The sequence below is a fragment of the Myxine glutinosa genome, chromosome 5 (genome assembly GCF_964187855.1).
Source record: "Myxine glutinosa chromosome 5, kmMyxGlut1.1, whole genome shotgun sequence".
Classification (NCBI taxonomy): domain Eukaryota; kingdom Metazoa; phylum Chordata; class Myxini; order Myxiniformes; family Myxinidae; genus Myxine; species Myxine glutinosa.
Window position 1 is genome coordinate 43,462,461 of NC_136265.1, and position 23,756 is coordinate 43,486,216.

A 23,756-nucleotide genomic window follows, 5' to 3' on the forward strand; every position below is an offset into this window, starting at 1 on the left:
AGATAGATACCGATAGCTACTAGTGAATGTATATGGAGTTGAGAAACAACGAATTGCAAAGGAAATAGTGAATGAAAGGGTAAAAGCACCATTGTGGATCGGTTTGAGTTCAGCACTTTCCTTCTCTTACACGTGTTGCGCGAGCAATTCAAAACCTGCAATCTGTTGCAAGATCGAATTGCATTTGTACATATTTGTACATGAAAAATTACTTAACTTCGAAAGTGTGAGCGTATGGACAGCTTTTTCAAGTAGATACCAGATACCAGATACCAGATAGATTCAAGTAGATACCAGATACCAGACAACACAGGGCTAACCCCCGCTCTTGCAGGGAAAATGGCCGTAAAACGCCTGTTGTTATTGTTGTTGTACAGGGCTCGACTTTTAACACAAAGCAAACACAGCCATTGACCTTGAAGAAATGGTTTCCTGGAACACACTGAGTGTTGGTGCTGCCATCCCGAGGCTTCGCTTTTCTTTGCAGTCCGGGTATTTTAAGGAGAACTATCTCTCTCCACTGTCCCTCTGCCCCTTACACCATGGTATGTCAATCCATGGTTTTGTCCATGCTCTATCCTCTAAATGTTGAGCATCAAGTGAGCAAGCAAAATGTACAATTTTTGTAATCTTTGGTATGACCCAGCCACGGTTGCAATCAAAATACCGACTTTCCAAACCCAGAACGGATGCTCTGACCACAACGTCACCGAGTGTGAATGCAGAGCAAATGCGTAGTTTAATTTGTAATAATGCTGTCCAGATTTTTAAAGTACAATTATTATTCATCATGTTATTGTTATTGATATCAAATTCAGCTAAAACACAACAAATCTCATCACCTGCTTTGGAGCACGTCAGGAAACCATTTGTGCAAGTGCTGCAACACAACAACAAAATGTGGTGTTAATCAATCAATCAATTTCAAGCTCCACAACCAAAGCACTTTCCAAAAAAGTTAGGAAAGGTTAAAAAACAAAAAGCAACAAAAACTATGTTGTAAAGAGGAAACGGGACCAGAGAATAAAAACAGATGATGAAAAAGGAAACAGATAACAGCATCGACAATGCAGCACATTCGTAGATGTGGATTCTACCAGGAATTTGAATGCAACAACTGTGGTCAAGAACCATAGACAAGACAAACAACACGAGAACTTCAAAGAAAGAGGCAAATTGAAGATGCTCAGGCAAATTGAAGCATTACAAACTTTTAAGAACCCCAATTAAAAATGGCAATGCGCTTGTTTGAAATGTTTTTGGTCTGCATTTGAACTGTGAGTACTTTCGTGCTTTCCTGAGATTAAAAGGTACAGTATATCTCTCATGGCAGGTAACCATGTTGTGCGCAAATGATGGGTTTCAATAGTGAGTGCAAAATCTTTGCACAAATTATATCGTCGTTCCTCCAGGGTTTGTCATTTACATGTTTCCAAAGCCAGATGGTAAGATGTGTAACGTTGTCCTGACATTATTTTGCAGGCTCTTTTTTGAACCCGTTCTAAATTGTTCACCTGTGCTCCATTGAAAGTAAAGTAAGTAAAGTTAAGGCTCCATTGAAAACAGGTACACAACACACCAACACTGGTTTTATGTAGCCAATATAAATTGTCACAAGGTCACAGATGGGTAAGTTGTACGATTTAAGATTACGTAAAATGTACAACTTTCTCTTACATTTTTTCAGCATTTCTCCTGTATGAACATCCCATTTCAAGTTTTCCTGTATTGTCACACCAAGCACTTTGATTGCTTGCGCACTGCGTAACTGAGTGTTATTTATAAAGAGGGTTTGGTGTTGCACTGGTTACTTTGTGAAGGAAACTGTCATCGTGTAACATTTTGACGCATTCAGTTTCATGTTATTATCAGTTGTCCAATTCTGAAAAGAAAGTAAGGATTGCTGCATCTGTGACTGTTGAGTCTCTTTACAACTTTCAACAAGGGTAAGATCATCCACATCTTTAAAATATGGGATGGGACTTTTCTCACATGCATCATTAATCATTACCAAAAACTAAATTTGAACTAATTTTGTACCCTGTGGTAGTCCAGCATGACTATTTTTAAAATCTGATATGGCTCCCTTATATTTCACACAATAGTGACGAAATTCCAAAAAGCTAATAATCCAGGAGATAATACATGGGCGTAGTCCAAGGTGAATCGATTTATAAACCAGAACATTATGATCAATTCGGATCGAAGGCTTTTGAAAAATCTGTAAGAACTACGGTGGATATTGATGTTGGATTATCAGCATTTTCATATAGCTGATGAGGCATTCCTATTAGATAATGACAAGTTGATAGCTTTCTTTGATTACCGTACTAATTAGGATCGTTTTTTTTTCAATGTCCTCGATGAGCAATTTTGCAATAAATGATTCCGCAACTTTTGCAAAGTAGCTCGTTCGTGCCATTGGTCTCAATTCCCACAAAGTCGGTGGTTGTGACTTTGGAAAGGGCATCACTTCTGCATACTTCCAACGATCCGGAAGTTTCGCTTGTTCAAATGATGCATTTAAAACATCAGACAGGGGAAAACTTAATTAATAAGCAAATTCACGGATGACTCACACAGGTAAGTCTCCAGAAATGCTTGATTTTGAAATTCAAGTTTACATTATTGATTATAGACCTGTTGGGGTTGGACACAAGGAGATCTTAACAGGGAGGGTAGGTATGCTGGTAATTTTGTTCCATCAATTCTGGGTAAATGGTCTGCTATAGCAATAAAATGTTCGTTGATTATATAAGCTGTGTTTTTGTATTGTTGTGGATAAAAATTTGTTTTTTAATCCAGAGCTACCAAGGATGTCAGGATAACTCAATGTACTTTTGCATAAATCACAAGAACTTCAGGGGAATAAGACAAAAATGGACATCAACACTGTATACAGTCAGGTGAAAAAGTAAGTACACCCCATGTAAAGTTTTGACTTTTTCAACATATTTCAACATACAGCTATTTGATCTTCATTTCAACAATATTGATAGATAAAGGTGATATAATATAACAAATATCATGAAACATTTACATTTTGTAGTCCATTGCATAATTTAAATAAACATAAATGCAAATTTCGCATGTGGAAAAAGTCAGTACACCCCGACATTTATCACTACTTCAAATACCTAAAATTAGAATCAGGTGCACCAGCTCAGGTGCAAATGATTAGAACATCGTTAGAGAGGATCTTGGAGGAACCTGTTTTATTTAAACCTCAGACATTTCGTTTGGTTTGCTCTTTGTTGTTGAAGTGTGCGGCATCACCATGCCTAGATCAAAAGAGCTCTCTGTGGCCTTCAGAAAGAAGGTTATAGATGCCTACGAGTCTGGGAAGGGATTTAAAAAGATCTCCAAACAATTTGAAATCAATCATTCGACTGTCCGGAAGATCATCTACAAGTGGAGAAGATTCCAAACAACTGCCAACTTGTTCAGGCCAGGCCGCCCCAGCAAGTTCAGCCCGAGAGCAGACCGCAAGATGCTGAAAGAAGTCTCTAAGAACCCCAGAATGTCATCACGGAACCTACAGGTAGCTCTTGCCACTGTTGATGTCAAAGTGCACGAGTCCACCATTAGAAAGAGGCTGAACAAATTTGATCTACATGGGAGGTGTGCCAGGAGGAAACCTTTGCTGTCCAGAAATAACATCAGGACAAGACTAAAGTTTGCCAATGAACACCTAGGCAAAGACCAGCACTTCTGGAACAATGTGCTCTGGACAGATGAGTCAAAGCTAGAGTTATTTGGCCACAGTACCAGAAGACATGTTTGGCGAAAACCAAAGACAGCATTTGACCGTAAGAACCTGATACCAACTGTAAAGCATGGTGGTGGAAATATTATGGTTTGGGGCAGCTTTGCTGCATCAGGGCATGGGCAGCTCACCCTCATATAATCCACTATGAATTCTTCATTGTACCAGAGGGTGCTTGAGGATAATGTGAGGCCATCTGTCGGAAAGTTGAAGTTCAACCAAAGGTGGACCTTGCAACATGACAATGACCGTAAACATACCAGTAAATCCACCAAAGAATGGCTGAAAAGAAAGAAATGGAGGGTTCTGGAATGGCCAAGTCAAAGCCCGGATCTATATCCCATCGAGATGTTGTGGGGGGATTTGAAACGAGCTGTGCATGCAAGAAACCCCTCAACCATCGCACAGCTGGAAGAATTCTGCATGGAGGAGTGAGAAAAATTTCTCCCAGTCGATGTCAGAGACTGGTAGACAGTTATAAGAAATGCCTACTTGAGGTTGTTTCTGCCAAAGGGGGCAATACCACCTATTAGAGCCAAGGGGAGCAAGAGTGTACTTACTTTTTCCACATGCGAAATTTGCATTTATGTTTATTTAAATTATGCAATGGATGACAAAATGTAAATGTTTCATGATATTTGTTATATTATATCACCTTTATCTATCAATATTGTTGAAATGAAGATCAAATAGCTGTATATTGAAATATGTTGAAAAAGTCTAAACTTTACATGGGGTGTACTTACTTTTTCACGTGACTGTCGTTGTGCAATATGAGAGACTCGAGCCAGCATCATGAGTTGTGTGCTCACAATGGAGTGCCAAACAGACAAAGGCAACACTCTACAGAACTCATCGAAATGCTTTGAGGATGAATTAACGATTAGATGTGTGAAATTAATGCAACTACATCATTTACACACAGCCTCTTGTTAAAATTAACTTTTTATCTGGGAAGCAACCCCTATTCCTTCATAAAACATCAGACTGCACACTAAACTGAGGGTGTTCAAATTATCCTTTTTTGAAAATATTCACCTGTAAAATATATTGCACTTCAATCATCTCATGTATCACAAACGTTTGATATTTAAACATAATTCTGAAGAGGAGCATAAGCTTTTATTTACTCCCGACTCCAAACAGGAAGTTATACATTTTATCTAAATAAGATTACCTCCCTCCCCTTTGTACTCTGATTTAAACAGAAAACCTCAACTCCTCACTTTCTGATCCACAAATGCAGGCCAAACAATTGAACTTCTTGGTTTAAATCTTCTACAAATATTTGTAACTCCTCAATTATAATCAAGGTTGAATCTGCCCAATCACGTCCTCTTTTGAAGTAATTTGCAAGCACTTCTTTTCCAAACTAATGAGCTTGTAATTTCCCAAAAAAATAAAAGTACGACTGACATGCGATGTCACTATAGATAGAGCTGATTAAAATAAACCTACATAAAATTCAAGAGCGTTACCATTCACTGCAGATTTCTGGGAAGGGAACAAGAGTCCCTGCAAGAATCACTCTGTCGCCAATGTAGCAGCTACAGCTGGACAAAGGTACACAGGTCATGGAGTTTTCATCCAGGTATGGGGCAGAATCCGGACAGGTGGGGTAGCAACCTGTAAAATACAGCGGGATTATTTTTGTAATTGGGTTAAAATAAAAAATACAAACAACGAGGAGTCTGAGTGCTCAGGTCTTTACCTTCAAGAAGTGGTGGCTGTTCGAACTTTGCTTTATAAAGGTTATGGCAGGTTGAAGGCATCGTTCCGCATGGGTTGTAGTGCCAGACACACTGGCCTGGTTTATTGTAATAATCACAGAAAACAGCTGTGGTTGGAAGATAAAAATAACTCGGTGAGAAAAAGAGTAAAACAGTCAACGCCAACTCAGTTTTTAGTACAGCATCACAGAGGAGGTTCAATAAGACCAAACAATAAGACTTTTGTCAAGGAATTTAAAGCTTATTGGTGACCAAAGGTACGGAGGAAATCCTGAAGATCACCTGAGCATGTAAGTGTGGTACTTGACAATCCTGATGGTATATTATCTCCGAAATTCCGAAAAAATCTCTCAGGTTTATTAAAGATTATATGAAGCAAGTCATATCGGCTTTCCTCGATAAATACATTTGAGGCACAGAAAGTTCTAACTTACGGCACAGCTCAGGTGTCCTCCAGCGTATGCAGACGCCAACTTCATTGCAGGCAGCGGCATACGCAGCAATGGCCGTGCACAGACATTCACAGTCACCGCCTGAGTCACAAGCGCACGAGTCGTGCACACAGGCTTCATAGTAAGGTATGTGGTATACCTAGTTGTTGGATTGGAGTGTCAGGAGATGCAAGAGAGGAATTATATTCAAGGAAAAATAACCCACAACAACAACAGGCATTTTAAAGGCCATTTTCCCTGCAGGAGCGGGGGAAGGAAGAATAACCATTAAATAAAAATGGAAATTTTTCAAATGCACAATTTCCATACAATTCTGAAACTATATTATCAATCCTGAAATAATTTACATCCATCATTCTCATTTAATACAACTTTGGATCCCAACAATGGGGAAGCAAGCTGTACCTCCTTATGACAATCCTTGAAGGTGTCGCTCTGGATAATGCTGCACTTCTTCTCGGCCCAGACCTGCCGGTAGATATTTTTCGTGCAGGGGTCTCTTTCCTCTGTAATATCTGGACAATCGTCAAACATTTTCCAACTGTTTCCAAAGTCCAGGGCACTGGTAACCGGCATCCCAGCACGTGTGCTCAAGTCATCCAACACATCCCCATTGAAGTTGGCACAGAGGCCACAAACTTTGCCCTGTCAACAACAAAAGGAATTGTTTTTTTTTTATTTTAAACCACAAACATACATTTTATGTCAAAGCAAGATCAATGTTGGACTATCCGATTAGATCTGATTGATTCTACTGAAGCAGAAGAATGGGATCATGCTGGGCTGTTTGCCCAAGCAGTACTTAGAGCAGGAATTTGAACACGGTGCCAGCGTTGGCTTGCACACTCTTCACGGACAATTATCCAACCAAGACATTCTAGTTTTGTATTTTTAATTCATTTTCCTAAATTTGTAGCATTTGTTTTTCACTTGGAAGTTGTGGGTTACGTACGATGTGTAAATAAAGGTGAAAAACGTCTCATTTGATGCATTTTAATTCCAGGCTACAAGGTAACAAAAGGTGAAAATTTTGAAAGTGGGTGTACACTTTCTCTCGGCACTATATATATATATACATATATATAATATATATTTATTTATTTATTTATTTATTTATTTATTTTTCATGTTCGCCACAAGGAATTTTTTTTTTTTTCCCATGTTCGCCACAAGGAATTTTTTTTTTTTTCCCATGTTCGCCACAAGGAATTTTTTTTTTTTCATGTTCGCCACAAGGAATATATATATATTTTTTTTCATGTTCGCCACAAGGAATGGTCTTCATTGTGAAGGTCTAAATGTGTGTGGTGATTGTGCAGTTACAATACGTTTTTTCACTGATAATTATCTTTTCAATGATGTGATTAACTTTTCAATTGGGGAATTAACGTTAAGAAGACTTGCAAAAAATTTACGTTTCAGAATGAAAGGGTTAAAAATCACAATCTCCTGCCACCTTCTCATACATAAAGAAACTTGGATTCAAGATCGTTTTGGCACGTATTACAACCCGATTAACTTTCTTATTGTGTTACCGTCTTTATTATTGGGTAAATAATGACATTATAATGTTACTTGCAAATAAAACCATCCTAATACCAAGCGTATGGCTTTGCCTTTGGACAGATAAATAACGGTTAGAAACCGAAATGTAATTTTCCTTTTAGAAATAATGGAAAAGGAGCTACCGCATAATGGAGTATAAATGTACGTAAATCCTTTGTTAAGTGGGGGACACCTGTATGAATGTATATATTATATAAACTGAATACAGTTCAATTGGCTAAATAAGATAAGGGTATATTAATTATTTGTGGAGGATGTAAAAATGGATACAAGTAAAGTTTTAAGGGAATCCAAATTCAATTTCCAAAAACTGAGAATAATTTGTACTGACCATTATGGAAGTGAAACATTTTGTTTCTTACCGACCATTCTTTGCTGAGCTTGATAAAGATGCTTGTGCGTCCATCCCACATAACCGTGATGCCCTCAGCCATCTGAAAAACTCGATACAAACCAACCGACTCAACAGCCAGATTATTGGGTCTCGAGGTTTTTCCTTCAAGCGGTATAATCTTGTACTTCCCATCTTTGAGCTGAACTTCAAGATTGTATTTCTGTTTGAATGACAATAACAATAACAAATGTCTGAAAATGTTTTTCTGAAGCTTATTAACTTGTTCAGCCTCTCCTATTTCCCATTTTGCTAATTTTAAAGCTATTATCATCTTGCTTTCCATGTACCTTCAGAAAGATCTTGACAGATCTTGAGCAGGTTGTGCCTGTAGTTCCACACTCCTCGTTTTCTGTGATGATCTGGAATGTCCCGTTTGTACGGCTCTTGCCACAGTAGTCCTGTTGAATATGTATGTTCGACACCCACAACTTGTCAGAGATTTTATTAAGGGCTGTAAAGGGTTAAACGTTCAGGACAACAGGTGACTGTGAAGGTCAGCAATGATCTACTTTGGTCGCTTGAACATAGTTGCCTGCATGATTGATCAATTTCTCCAGTATAATTTCATTTTGTGAAGATAATTACCTCCACCACCGAAGGTGGACTGAGGTTATGTTTTCACCCCTATCTGTCTGTTTGTCTGTGAGCAGGATATCTCAAAACATTGTGGACGGATTCGGTGGACATGTTGTGTGTGTGACAACGACAAATCGATTCAATATTGGTAAAATTTCCAATGCTAAAGCAGATACGGGATTTTTTTTATTTTCAAGACTCATGGAATTCCTGAAAACTACTGTGAATTGTGAATCCACGAATTTATTATTGTAAAACAGAAAATACCAACAACGTTGGTGGAGCACAGGGGCTGCAAATGAATACGAATAGCTGGTGCACAGGGGCTGCAAATGTAAAAGCAGATCACATTTTAAAAACCACGAATACACAGGGTCAGCGAATGTCGAATCCGTGAATGTCGGGGTTTCACGATACTGTATGTTCTTTCCAAAGCTAATGAAACCAACTTGAGATGAACCCAAAATGTTGTTCTTTATACAAGGTTAATATTGGATCTTTCAAGGTACGTGTGGGATCACATACCTGAACAACAGTATAGGCGCACTTCCCATCAAACAGGTAACGATGCCCATCAAATGTCACATAGTGTCCATCACCATACATCTTGCAGACAGCTGGGCATTTTTCAGTCGTACAGATCCATTTTCCCTCATTGCACACACTGCACATGAGTTTAAAAAGACAGGATCAGCCTTCACCTCATGCAATGACTCGGTGAATACAAATGGACAAAGGAAACATGGAAAGTTGTAACTTTCTCAATGTAATGAGCTATCAGCATTTGTTTTTTGAAATGTGATGTACTGAAGATGCTTTCTCATGTCTATTGAAATTAAGAGATAAAGAGCTCAAAACATATTATGCTATTACAGTTATATCAATTTTTATTGAACTGCATTATTTAAGTGTTTTTATCGGGTTGTGTAAGAAAGACTGCAGGCACGTACCATTGGTTGCAATCTACTGTGATTGTATCTCCACCAGCATATAATATGCCATTACGTTCACAGGAGCATTCCTTGACCAAAACGCAGTTTGCCAAGTCATCAAGAATCATTCCCGATGGGCAAACACAGCCCACAACACATTCGCTTGCAGTCTGCAGAGCACAATGAAAACGGGTTGGGGGAAAAGATTGATGGTGCCAGCTCTAACTTGGTAAGCAATTGCCATCTTGCATTTTTTTTTTTTTAACATACTCGATGCTCGTGGAAGAGCGAATACACCAAATGGATCAGAACATAACAGGATGCAAAAGGAACAGCAGAGATGCATGCATTAGGTCAGGAAGAGTAGGGAGAGGGGGGATGCACCAACAATAGAGTGGAAAACAAAGACAGAGGGAAATTTTTTGTGTCATCAACTGCATTTCTTTTCCTTGACCGACCTGGCTTCTGTCTATTGCTAAGTACACCAGTGGTTTCTTTAAAATAATATAATGTATGTATTTAAGATATTCCCAATTGTTACCCTCGCCTGAGGGGAGGGTATTGCATTTGAGTCCGTTTGTTTGTCCGCACAGAATAAATATGATTTTCTCTGCAACCGTTGGCCCGATTGACAGGAAATTTTCACCATAGGTGCAACTCTACCCGCATAATTTTTTTAATGATAATCATGACGTCATAGGGCAAGTGGTATGGCTGCCATCATGGAAAACCAAAAAGATTTGCACCTTTATATCTCCGAAAGCGCTGAATAGAAAAAATTGAGACATGGCTCATTGTAAAGAACTCTCCATGTGAATAACATCTTAATGATGATGTCATAGGTTCCTCCAATATGACGTCATAATTCGACAAGTACAAAACTTCATCCGATCAAGATAAAAACTTATTGAGCATCATCTTGAGATAAATTGGTGGAGGGGAAAAAAAAAAAACGACGTCTTCGGTCACGTGGTTCGGCCGCCATATTTGTTTCAACAAAAAAAAGCCTTAAAAACCACTGAAAACATGTCCTGGCAAGGGTCTGCAATCTGCGATTGCCCTTTCTAGTTGTATTTGTGTTGCCCAGTTTTTGTGCTGTGGTTCCAACTTATTTATTCTGTTCTTTGAGCTTTCTTTTCTTTCATGGACAGTTCTCTGGTTTTCATGTTGGTTTACACCTACTGTCTCTAAAGGCAGACTCAGAATGCAAAAGCAAAGGCTAACACCAAAAAGACATTCACAGTTGTTTTATATGTGAGATGTGTGTGTGTGTATGTGTGTGTGTGTGTGTGTGTGTGTGTGCATTATATATATTTATATATACAGTTCCCAATTGTTATATTGTGTGCACGCACATGTATGCACATGGAGTATTGTGTGCACATATGTGCACATATTGTGTGTGCGTTATATTGTTATTTATTTATTTATATATATATATTTATATATATATATTTATTTATTTATATATATATAGATATATAGATATATGGATATATATATATTTATTATATATATATATATATATATATATATAGATATATATATATATATTTATTTATTTATATACATATATATATATATATAGATATATATATATATATTTATTTATTTATATACATATATATATATATATATATATATATATAATATATGTATATATATATATATATATATATATATATATATATATAGTATATATATATGATATATATATATCTATATATATAAAGTAGAGTTGGCCTCTGTGTCTGTATCCTGATCTATCTATGATCTCTAAGATCTCGAGAACCCGTGGACGATTGCGAGCGGAAAGTACTGTTCGACTCGGGATGGTCCCAGGAATGTCACGGAGACATAAACATTAAAAAAATTTCGGGTTTTAAAATTAGCGTATTATTAGCACTAGCAGAAGAGAGAGGATTCGAAGGGAGGGAGCGCAGCGCTTCTAGCGCTTCTGACTACAGCACACCTTAAAATTAAAAAAACTTCGGGTTTTAAAATTAGTGTGTTACGCGTAATTAGCGCTAGCAGAAGAGGGAGGGAATCTAAGGGAGGGAGCGCAGTGCTCCCTCCAGCGCTTCTGTTAGCGTAATTAGCGTATTTCGGAACGTTAATTTTTCAACTTCATTATTCGGAATCAGTACGTCCCAGAGAACCTTCGTAACGTTAATTTTTCAACTTCATCCGATTGACATGGGACCAACGGCATGTGACAAAGAGTGAAACATACAGGCTACATTTATTTGACGACAATGAGTTCCGACTTCCGACCTCGGTGGGATGACAGGCTGAGTCAACCCCCCTGGTGTGAAGGGGGGAGGAGGAGGGGAGGGGGAAGAGAAGGGGGGAGGGAACGAGGGGGAAGGGATGGGGAGGGGGGGAGGGGGAGGGGGAAGGGGATGGGGGAGGGGGGAGGGGGGAGGGGGGAAGGGGGAGGGGGAGGGGAGGAGGGGGGAGGGGAGGGGGGGGGAGGGGAAAGGGGGGGGAGGGGGAGGGGAGGGGCCCTTCTTCCCCTGGGGCACCCCCGCACCCTTCCCTCCCCCCCCTTCCCCTCCCCCCTCCCCCCCTTCCCCCCTCCCCCCCCATGTCCCCCCTCCCCCCCCTCTTCCCCCTCCCCTCCTCCTCCCGCCGCTTCCCCCTCCCCCCTCCCCCCCGTTCCCCTCCCCTCCTCTTCCCCCCTCCCCTCCTCTCCCCCCACTCCCGTGCAAAGCCGGTACCTCTGCTAGTTATATATATATGTGTATATATATATATATATATATATATATATATATATATATATATACATATATATATATATATATATATATATATATATATATATATACATATACATATATATATACATATACATATATATATATATATATATTATATATATATATATATATATATATTATATATATATATCCTGGTGAGAATTCACTCCATGCTGAAGATGGCTGGGAATCCACCAGAAACGTGGCCATGGATTGCAAAGACAAAACCACCCACTGCTAAAAGCACTGTTACTTGCTCCCTGTTAATCTTAGTATCAGTCAGCTTGCATGGGCAATTTGATGCCTTTTTTGACATGGACATAAGAAATGAGCACACCCCTTTGTTCAGTCATCAAAGCACAAATGCATCAATGTGATTGATCCTACTCAAATTCACATTTTATTGCATGTTCTTATTTCCAATGCACATTGTTTATTGTGCTGTTCCACACAAGTCTGTAGGAAAAGCAAAGCTTACACAGGGAACTGCATATGTACGACAGGTCCTCTCACAAGTCTTCCTCAAGTCTCCGGGCTGTATGCAGTCGACATACTCCTTGGGGGCTGTGCAGTTTGCTGCTCAGAAATATAGAAGTATTACTCTTTGCCGACAGTGATGGATCATTAGATTCGTTGTTGTGAAATAAATATACAGAAAAAATACTTTCATTGTCAAGCAAAGGTCAAACATATCACCTGAAAGAAGTTAATTTATCTGTGTGTAAAATGACCTGTTTTAACAATAATTTGGTGCTCCCAACCTTGTGAAAGAAATTTGTTGTACCTGTTTATTATCCCCAAGCTCTTGTTTTTCCACTAAAAGCAGTATATTCACAAAAAAAATCAGGGAGGGTGGATTTTCCAGGATGGGGAGAACACGAATTCAATCAGAATATTTAATCAGGGTAGGAGGACACTTATTCTCAATTAGCTCCTGAAAGCTGTGGAATTTATTGAGAACAAGCATTACGCCTAGGTCCCCCGTCGGTGAAGTGATGCGAGTTGTGACTTCCACAAAGTGGAAGACGCAAGGCGGCCATTTTGTATTTTGACGTGGCGACCCAATTTTCAATAGCGTTCTTCCTTGTGCCCTGATACACCCACACACCAGATTAGAAGTTGGTACTTCGCTTATTTTTCAAGATATTCCACTCACAAGGTTCAGACATAAATGGCGGCGGCCATCTTGGATTTTGACGTGGCGACCCAAGTTTCAATAGCGTTCTTCCTTATGCCTAGATACACCCACACACCAGATTAGAAGTTGGTACTTCGCTTATTTTTCAAGATATTCCGCTCACAAGGTTCAGACATACATGGTGTCAGACATACATGGCGGTGGCCAACTTGGATTTGACGTGGGTTGCACCCACACACCAAATTAGAATTCGGTCCTTCGCTTATGCATGCACGCACACACGTACGCACGCCCGCATGCACGTCCGCACACACGCACGGACGGACGCGCACACGGACGGAGGGGAAAACCATAGTCCCCCTTTCGCTCCGCGGTGCGACGGGGCACAATAAGTGTGCTGTCTTGATGCATAAAACATATGAAAATGGAAGATTTTGTACTTACGTTTTTGTCCTTGTACAAATTCTGTTTCACCATCACAGTACAACTGGCCAGCTTCACATAAGCTGTAAAGCAGAAACAGGGCTTAGATATTTGGTGATACACCACTTTGTGGAGTTTTTCTTGCTATACCTTTATGGTATATAGTCTATTCAAAGTGTACGAGCTCAATGAGTCGACCAGCCATGCTAAGCATTTATTTTTTTTAACAACTATTTGTTACATCTCATTCAATGTTTTGGGCTCTATATTTCTCTGCGTTAATTACCTCCACCACAAAAGGTGGATGGAGGTTATGGTGTCACCCCTGTCAGCAGGATAACTCAAAGTCTGTGAGCAGGATAACTCAAAGTTATGGATGGATTCGGACGAAACTTGGTGGACAGGTTGGGTGTGTGACAAGGATGGATTGTTTCGATTTTGGTGAGCATCCGGATCCAGATACTAGAACTTGTATTATTTCTAAAGTGATTCTTCCCCATTAGGGCCAAAAACGATATATCACACTGTATTTCAAAAAGTTAGGAACGCATTTAGATAAAACTTGGTGCATGAATGGGAGGTGACAAGAACAAGCCGATTAGATTTTGGTTAAGGTCCAGATGAAATCCGGCCTATCAATGGGCTACAAAACGTAAATTGTTCAATCTGGCAGAGGTGTGCGCGATACCGAGTGCCATTATAGTTGCCTCTGCCACCGAATATGGATGGAGGTTGTGTTTTCACCCCTGTCTCGCTGTCATGAGTTTGTGAAATGGACATCTCAAAGCTGTGTTTGGTTTCAGCCGAAATTTGGTGGGGAGATTCGGTATTTTACAAGAACAAAATTATTGTTTTGTTTCTGGTGGGGTGGGGGGGGGGGGGAGAGGGGGGCAGATAAAAGAATACCGTAGGAGAGGTAGAACTGTATAGGAAATCTCTGTGTAAGAGTTTTGTGGATGTGCGACGTGAAAAACACATTTGAATGAGTTAATTAATTTTGATAAATAAAAATTTCAATTATGATCCATCACTTACCACTTCTTCCCAAAGAAAGATATGCTGGTGCCATAGGCTACGACACGGTTGCCCAGATAGCAGTTGCAAAAAGATTCCTTCACACATTGATTTTCACTGTTCAGATAAAGTCCAACTGGACAGGTGCAGCCTTCCACAGGCATGTCATTGTTCAAGCAGAGTCTTTTGTCACCAAGTGAGCGACAAGTCTCCGAACACAGTTGTGCTGTGTAGGAAAATATCTGGTTTCCTAGACAACTTGGTTCAGCTGTGGGGGCGGAGTGGGAGACAGGGGTGGGGGCAGGGAAGGGAGAAAGTGGGGGGAGGTTGAGATTTAAGGTGGTTCGTTCTTCATGTTTCAATGCTATCATGGAGTGCTATCTTCATGCTATCATGGAGTGCTATCTTCATGCTTCAATGCTATCATGGAGTGCTATCTTCATGCTATCATGGAGTGCTATCTTCATGCTATCATGGAGTGCTATCTTCATGCTTCAATGCTATCATGGAGTGCTATCTTCATGCTTCAATGCTATCATGGAGTGCTATCTTCATGCTATCATGGAGTGCTATCTTCATGCTATCATGGAGTGCTATCTTCATGCTATCATGGAGTGCTATCTTCATGCTATCATGGAGTGCTATCTTCATGCTATCATGGAGTGCTATCTTCATGCTATCATGGAGTGCTATCTTCATGCTATCTTGGAGTGCTATCTTCATGCTATCAATGGAGTGCTATCATGGAGTGCTATCTTCATGCTTCAATGCTGTCATTCAGCAGTTCCTCTTCTCTAGATTATAATTCTTTTCCGATGAACTCCCATTGACGTTTGACGTTAGTTACAGGTTAGTCGAGTGGTTAATTTGTTCACATAAAGCTTTCAACAAAACTTGATCCATCACAGTCAGAACAGAACAATAAAATGTGAACTGTGCTTGGAGTTCAGCAAAGGATGGACGCACCACACAGTCCTTGTCTCCATCCGATGATTGTCGTTCCTCGAACGCCACAGGCGTGCGCATAGGATGCAGATGCAGCACACAAGGCTGGAATGATATTTTCCGCATTGCAGACGTCCATCAGACAGTTCTGTCAACAACAAAAGCACAACGACAATCTCAGAGCACTTTTCAGACCACAAGATGGCACCTCAGTGGTCGCTTTGCGTTTCAGTTTGGTCCTCATACATTTGATGATGCGTTTGCAGTTTGTGGAATAAATGGTGTTGGTTGTTGATTTAAATGGTTACCTTGTAGTATTCATCCGGAGACACGCTGTTGTGGCATGGTGCAAAAGGGCCCGCTTTTAATTTCAACAATGAACAGCTTCCCTCAGCAAACGTTTCTGATGAAAGGAAATGACATCACATCAACTGCTCTTCAGCACCACAAACTTTTCCTTGCATTTCTTCTTGATATTCTTTGCAGTTTTGTCAATATTTATCGAATCGCTTCCCTTTGATAATAATTATGAGTGCTGTGTAGTTTAAATTTGAGCTAGACTTTAGTTTTTAAAGGGCAGTTATTAACAAATGTTTGGGGTAAACTTTGAATCACCATCATATTTGATCACAGTAATGTGGAAAGACGCACAGTAAAAACATGCATGTTGAGATAACGACAATAAAACACAGATGTCACTGACTTTTCTCCACATTGTAGGTGCATGGATTCTCTTCGATGTCTCCAATAGCCGGACAGTCTGCTAGCACTTGCCAGGATGCTAGGAAAGCTGCCGGTGTGCTTTCCAAGATGCCTTGTGATGAATAAAAGTCATCTATGCCCTGCCCGTTGAAATTCCCACACAGGCCTAAACGCAGGGAAAAGGACAATGAAAACAAAAGGCAGGACATTATTATCTACAGTCTATGCCAACATTCCAGCACATGCAGAATACATAATTTGTTTATTTGGTGAGGAATTGATTCAAAATTCTGTGGCAGTCAAACAGTGGGGATTCCTGAGTGGTATTCTCCGTCATGCTCCAATATATTTTCTGCTGGAAACTCATCTGATATACATATTTCTGCTCAGTGAACAAAGAGCTGCTGCAGACAAACTGAGACACCACTGGAAGGCTCCTGCTGCAGGTGAGAAAGTCTGTCTCCTGTTGTGAAATGCTCTCACACTGGATCCAAAATTTGCCATCGAGTCTCACTTTTTTGAGCCATGCTCTCTTTGTGCACGTAGTTTGTATTGAGGTGTTCGGGTTGCTGGATGAGCTGATTGCAATAAATCCCACCTTTATGTTCGATGCTCTGGATCTTTGAGAGGAGTTTCCTTTCACAGCAATATCGTGATCATCACAACACTTACAGAAGGAATGACCATTTTTAATAGTCATGTGTACCTTTGGTTTCACCACGGAACTTTGAAGGCACGCGAAGATACACCTTCATGATGGGTTCCACATGCACCTGCAAAGCTACTCCAAATGATGTCTGGAGTTCAATCACCATCGACGACTGGTAGTAGATGGAAACCGTTTCTGGAAAATTGCAGCACAAGTCAGTATGATTGGACAAGCTCTAAATTTAATTTGCCTTTCCAGTCCATATGAAACTGAGTCGCATACTGACAATATTGTCGAGGGGACCAGGTACACATAAGATGAACAGATTTTCTTTTTCCACAATTTTTGTCATCCGTTACCATTAAGAGTCAATGACAATGATGAGTCAATGAAGCATTTTATATGGACTTTGTTATCTGAAGTTGTCCAGATGTATTACAATTACTTGTTGACACCATGTTTTAAAAAACAGTTTCAAATCACGATAATCATCTCGTGTGGCTGAGCATGCTATGACATGGGCAAAGAAAGCTTCAAATGAAGTCATGAAAAGTCACGACATCTTGTAAAGTCCGACAAAGTAAACCTGGGAATATCAGCAAGTACAGGATACAACTCTCCAAAGGTGGGGAATATATGTCCCGAATGTATATTTGTATATTCTCCTTTTTTTGTATACAAGATCGAGGCTCGTGTAAGAGCTAACATCAATCACAAAAAACAAAAACCGACACACAAAACATACAAAAAAGGGAGCGGGAGACAAGATGGGGAGAGAGAGGGGGAAGCACACACAAGTACAACAGCAGAGAACAGGGACAACGGAAGATATGTGGGAGGGAGAGGGCTTGGGGGGGGAGGCATGGGAAGGCGGGGGGGGGGGGGGGTGGGGGCAGGGTGGGAAAGTATAAAACACATGGACACTGCTGGAACTTCCAGGAAAGAAAAAAAGTCAGTATTTCAAAAAAAAAGTGGATTTGGGGTGAATTCACGGGGTTAGAAGAGATCAAGTTATTCAGGTTAGTTAGTTATTTCGTTGACCATTCAGGTTAGTTATTCAGGATTGGTTCGTTATTCAGTATGCTTAACATTTTTCGTTTGAAGCTGTCTGTTATACCGTCAGCCAAAGAGCTCTCTGATGCGGATGCTCAGTATATTGAACATATAACCAGGACCGAATACGGGAAAGAAGGAGTGATTGGGGGAGAGATGGAAGCATCCGCCGACACCTTTCTCGAGAGGGGTATCTTCCGTCCAAAACTCAAGATCAGAAAATCCGGTGCATATTACAAGATAATTGGTGAGGATTTTCAAGTGCACATAAAGTTTGGATATGCACAATTATTGTAGATGGAAACCGTTTCAGGAAAACGGTGAAAGATGGAAACCGATGGAATACCGTGAGAGTGCCTGGGAAATTATACTATTTCCCACCATCAGCAAATTAAATGAAACAAATTATCATTGAAACGGCTTTTTTCCTGGGAAATTAGAGCCGTTCATACAAGTATCTACAATGGACCATTTTACATGAGTTGGCCCACAGCTATTACGGCCCAGACACCTGCATCATCCATGCACCCTATTATGTCATAATTTCTTGGCATGTTTTATGAATATCAGAAATTTAATTCTTCTCTCACATTGGGTCAAATATCAGATATATGAAGATTCAGATATTTTGGTGAAGAATTTAATTCAACCAATTATGGCTGGAATACCACTTCACCGATGACTTCATCGTTATCACCCTATGTACCATCAGGGGAGGTGAGGACAAATGCCAGGTAAAAAAAATTAATTGAGTGGTTTTGGAGAAAATGATGTCCAAATTGTTTCCTTTAATCACATATGGCTGCCATGCCAGGTGACCTATGTCAGAGTTCGTAATATAACACTCCACATGCGGAGTCCCCCCCTCCCCCCATAATGCTTAAAGTTTGCAGCGATTGGCAAGCCGTTGTAAGAAAACCATTTTTAAAGTGAAAATATATGGACACACACACACACACACACACACACACACACACACACACACACACACACACACACACACACACACACACGCGCGTGGGAGGGGGGGGGGGTGGGTGGGGAGGGGGGATTAGGAAGGATTGCTATGGTCTTGCATCACCTTTGGGGTGAGACAAATAAAGTCAGATAATGAGAATCTGTTTGGCTCCATGAAGGCTTTAATATATTATTTGATAACTGGTTGTACTTCTTACCTGATTCGTAAGGCAAAGGTACCTGAAGGTCCAAAGTGAAGACACCTTTATCACGGAATTCAAAATTGGTCTGTAGCACAGAGGAATAAGGTAATCTTGCAACTTCTGTTAAACAGTCTCGTTTCAGCACAAACACAAGGTATAACGTGAATAAATGTGCCTGGTTATAGTTATTATAGGAGCTCGGGTTAGCCTGACAGACAGGAATCCCCACTGAGATTGCATTTACTTAACCATGAAGTCAAACTACTCCACGACATGCCAAGAGTTATTGGCACTGACACACACACACACACATGCACAGATACACACATATATACACACACACACACACACACACACACACACACACACACACACACACACACACACACACACACATTTATATATCGAATAATACAAACAAGCATTGTGACGGGGAATCCGAAGATTTTCGTACCGTGAGAGTAGAGAATGTGACTCCTGACAGACATGTCTGTGTGCTCCTTGGACCACATGACACGGTTGAGATTTCTATCACCCAGCTCCTCGCCTGCCAAAGCATTCACACATCTCAGAGGTGATCCCACATCCATAAATTAAAAGATAATATGGAAGAAGGTGGGACAATATGCCTCTGTAAGTAAAGGTGAGGAAAGACCCCTTCTCCCCCACCTCCCAAAACACCACCACGACATACACCGGAGGTACATTCCCATCCTACTCAGTCCTTTTGTTCAGTTTACTGAACATTTTCATTTGAAATTGACAGCTATAATCATCTGCAAAAGAGCTCTCTGGTGCAACCATTCACAATACTGACAATTCAACCAGGACTGAGAAGGTGACACAGAAAGGTGGGGAGGGGGTCTCGTGCAATCTCACCCCACATTTGGCAATAGTATTATTATTAGGTTTCCTCGACATATTATGTGGTTTTTGCTGTAGTTTATTCTTCTTCTTCTTCTTCCACCTCTGTTTTTCAAGTCCGAAAACTTTAAACCATTGGTCTCTGCAACCGTTGGTCCAATTGGCACAACATTTTCACCAAGTCAATGGCTAGACCTATACAATTATTTACTGCTAATTATGACGTCATGGGTCACGTGATATGGGTGCCATCTTCGAAAAACCGAAAACATGCGCACCTCCATATCTCCGAAACGGCTCAATGGAAAAAATTGAATCTTGGCTCATTCTAAAGAGCCCTGCAAAAGTTTGGGGGCTGTGACATCGTAGGTCACATGGTTTGGGAGCTGTGACGTTTTTAAGCATAAACTTTAAAACCTATCTCCTCCTTCTATCTCCTGAAGCACGACATTGATTGACCTGAAACTTTAATGTAATGTAGCTGTCATCATGGGGAATAGGTGTTTAAAATTTCAACGTGATTGGTTCTACGGTCTGGAAGTCAGAATTCGTTATTGTTGGAAGAAGAAGAAACGCAAAACTTTTTCTTCTCAGGCCATCTAACTGATTGTGCCACTGCCATTTTTTGGATTTATTTCCTTTAAAAATCATTTTCTCTGTAAAAGTTGGACCGATTGACAGGAAATTTTCACCTTGGAGCGTATCGGCCTGTAGAATATTTTAAGGGTAATTATGACGTCATAGGTCTCATGGTACGGGCGCCATCTTGGAAAAAACGAGAAAAAAATTGCACCTCTATATCTAAAAAGGCATTGCACAGAATAAATTGAGACATGTCTCATTGTAAAGAACTCTCCATGGAGAACAAGCCATGTGAAGGATTATGGCATACGTCCCTCCATTATGACGTCATAATTCGACAGGTACAAAACTTCGTCCGATCAGGATGAAATTTCTTGAGCATCATCGAGAGATAAATTGATGCAGGAAAAAATATTGACGTCATAGGTCACGTGGTTCTGCCGCCATATTGTTTAAAGAGAAAAGCCTTTAAAACCACCAAAAACCCTTTTTGCTCCAAAACGGCTGAACAGATCGAGGCCAAACTTTACATGCATGACCACATACCCATGACTAACAAAACGTTCAGGAGTTGTGATGTCGTAGGTCACATGGTTTGGGAGCTGTGATTTTTTGAAGCATAAACCTTTAAAACCTACCTGCTCCCTCATTGTTGATCATTTCGAGTGGAAACTTCAAACATATGTTCCCCATGTCTGTGTGCTAAAATAACGTTTTGGAATTTGCGATAGGTCACATGGTTTGGCAGCGATAAATAATTCAATGGGAATCTTAAAAAACTTGTATCTCCTGAACCGCTTCATTGATCGATGTGAAACTTTAAAGTCCTGTAGAAGATGTCAAGTGGAATAATTGTATAAAACTTGAATATGATTGGTTGTACGGTTGGGAAGGAAGAAGTTGTTATTTTGTGAGGAAGAAGAAACTCCACAATATATCTTCTCCAGCCATGTGACTTTTCGGTGTAGGTTTAGTTGTGCTGAAAGTGGGGTTGTGTGAAAGCAAGGTTGTATCAAAGCGAGGATGTATCAAAGCAGGGTTGTATGAAAGCGGGGTAGTAACAAAGCGGGGTAGCAACAAAGCGGGGTTGTAACAAAGCGGGGTTGTAACAAAGCGGGGTTGTATGAAAGCGGGGTAGTAACAAAGCAGGGTTGTAACAAAGCGGGGTCGTAACAAAGCGGGGTTGTAACAAAGCGGGGTTGTAACAAAGCGGGGTTGTATGAAAGCGGGTTTGAAACAAAGCGGGGTTGTAAAAAAGCGGGGTTGTAACAAAGCGGGGTTGTATGAAAGCCGGGTAGTAACAAAGCATGTCCAATGAAAGCTGGGTTGTATGAAAGCGGGGTTGTAACAAAGCGGGGTTGTATGAAAACGGGGTTGTATCAAAACATGTCCAATGAAAGCTGGGTTGTATGAAAGCGGGGTTGTAACAAAGCGGGGTTGTATGAACGCGGGGTTGTATGAAAGCGGGGTTGTAACAAAGCGGGGTTGTATGAAAGCGGGGTTGTATCAAAGCAAGTCCAATGAAAGTGGGGTTGTATGAAAGCAGGAAGGCAGAGGAAACCGGTCATCACTGCCATCAGTTATAAAGTGGCAGTTCTCGTTGCTCTTACTGTTACAAGATACCCAAATAAAATAATGCTCACAAGAAAATTTTGTGACACAAGCACTGGCAGGGTCCTTAGCTTAGCATGAAACAACAACAACAACAACAGAAATTTTACGGCCAATTTCCCTGCCTTGCAGGTCCCATGACAATCTTCTCCATTTTGCCCTGTTTTCTTTTTCTCCCCTTGTTAACCTCCATGCCCGCATTTATTCTTCCACCACCTTTAGCCAAGTCGTTCTCGGTCTTCCCCGTCCTCTACTTCCTTCTGCATTCATTTTCATCACTCTTCTCAACCAGTCACTTTCATCCTTCCTCAACACATGACCAAACCATCTCAACCTGTTCCTCTTCACAGCGTCCATCACAGGTTCCATTCCCATCATCTTTCGCAATTAATCATTTGTCTTCCTCTCTCACAACGATACTCCACACATCCACCGAACCATTCGCCTTTCCACCCTTTCCAGCCTTCGTTGCTGCTCTGCGTTCATTACCCATGTCTCGCTCCCATAAATCATAACACTTCTCACACATGCAGCATACACCTTTCCCTTCTATTTCAACGACACTTCCCTCCTCGTCAGCATGCCACTCAGTTCCCGAAACTTCTTCCATGCACATCTCTAACAAATCTTGACACATCTTAGCATGAAAAATAACAAATAAAAGAGGTTTCAACTCAAGCTCAGAACCTCTCAGGACTGTTTAGGTGGGTCTGTAGCAGTGGTAATGATGCCGCGTCTACTTTGACCACCAGAACTCTTGTTATTGTTACAATTACGTAGCACAGATAGTGTCTTCATGAAGTATTCACACCCCATGACTTTTTCACATTTTTTGTGTTACAGCCTGAATTAAAATAGATTAAATGGAGATTTTTTGTCACTGACTAAAACATAATACCCCCATAATGTCAGTGGAAAAAAACATTGAAGAAATTATTACAAAGTAATTAAAAATGAAAAGCTTGTGGTGAATCAATTAGTATTCAACCTCTTTGCTATGGCACTCCAAATTGACCTCAGGTATATCCAATTTCGTTTGCTCATCCTTGAGATGTCTCTACAACTTGATTGGAGTTCACCTGTGGCCAATTCAATTCAATGGACATTATTTAAAAAGAAACATCTTTCTATATTTTTGTCTTTTTGCACTTGTTTTTTTGTACACTGTCAAAGCGTCTTTGGGCTTCTTGAAAAGCGCTATATAAAATAAATGTATTATTATTATTATATAAGGTCCCACAGTTGACAGTGAATGTCAGAGCAGAAACTCTACCATGAAACTCTCTCAATCAAGATAGAATTATGAAGAGGCACAGATACAGGGAAGGGTATAAAAGATTTTTTAGAGTGTTGAAAGTTCCCAAGAGCACAGTGAGCTCCTTTATTAGGAAATAGAAAGAATATGGAACTAAACAGACTCTTCCTAGAGCTGGCCAC

General features: G+C 40.3%; 1 protein-coding gene across 1 annotated transcript in view; it reads right to left on the bottom strand.

The window, feature by feature from the left end:
• Positions 1-23,756, bottom strand: part of LOC137428641 (uncharacterized) — a 53,788-nt gene that overhangs the window by 17,618 nt on the left and 12,414 nt on the right. Inside the window, exons 13-30 of the mRNA XM_078777283.1 lie at positions 19,717-19,809; positions 19,278-19,347; positions 17,107-17,244; positions 16,402-16,566; positions 16,007-16,101; positions 15,720-15,846; positions 14,775-15,021; positions 13,761-13,822; positions 12,657-12,754; positions 9,435-9,586; positions 9,010-9,148; positions 8,196-8,306; positions 7,877-8,068; positions 6,354-6,593; positions 5,931-6,087; positions 5,478-5,603; positions 5,245-5,392; positions 843-880 (exon numbers count right to left, since the gene is read on the bottom strand). Coding sequence (XP_078633409.1) covers positions 843-880; positions 5,245-5,392; positions 5,478-5,603; positions 5,931-6,087; positions 6,354-6,593; positions 7,877-8,068; positions 8,196-8,306; positions 9,010-9,148; positions 9,435-9,586; positions 12,657-12,754; positions 13,761-13,822; positions 14,775-15,021; positions 15,720-15,846; positions 16,007-16,101; positions 16,402-16,566; positions 17,107-17,244; positions 19,278-19,347; positions 19,717-19,809 — 2,398 coding nt within the window. The remainder of the gene's footprint in view (positions 1-842; positions 881-5,244; positions 5,393-5,477; positions 5,604-5,930; positions 6,088-6,353; positions 6,594-7,876; positions 8,069-8,195; positions 8,307-9,009; positions 9,149-9,434; positions 9,587-12,656; positions 12,755-13,760; positions 13,823-14,774; positions 15,022-15,719; positions 15,847-16,006; positions 16,102-16,401; positions 16,567-17,106; positions 17,245-19,277; positions 19,348-19,716; positions 19,810-23,756) is intronic.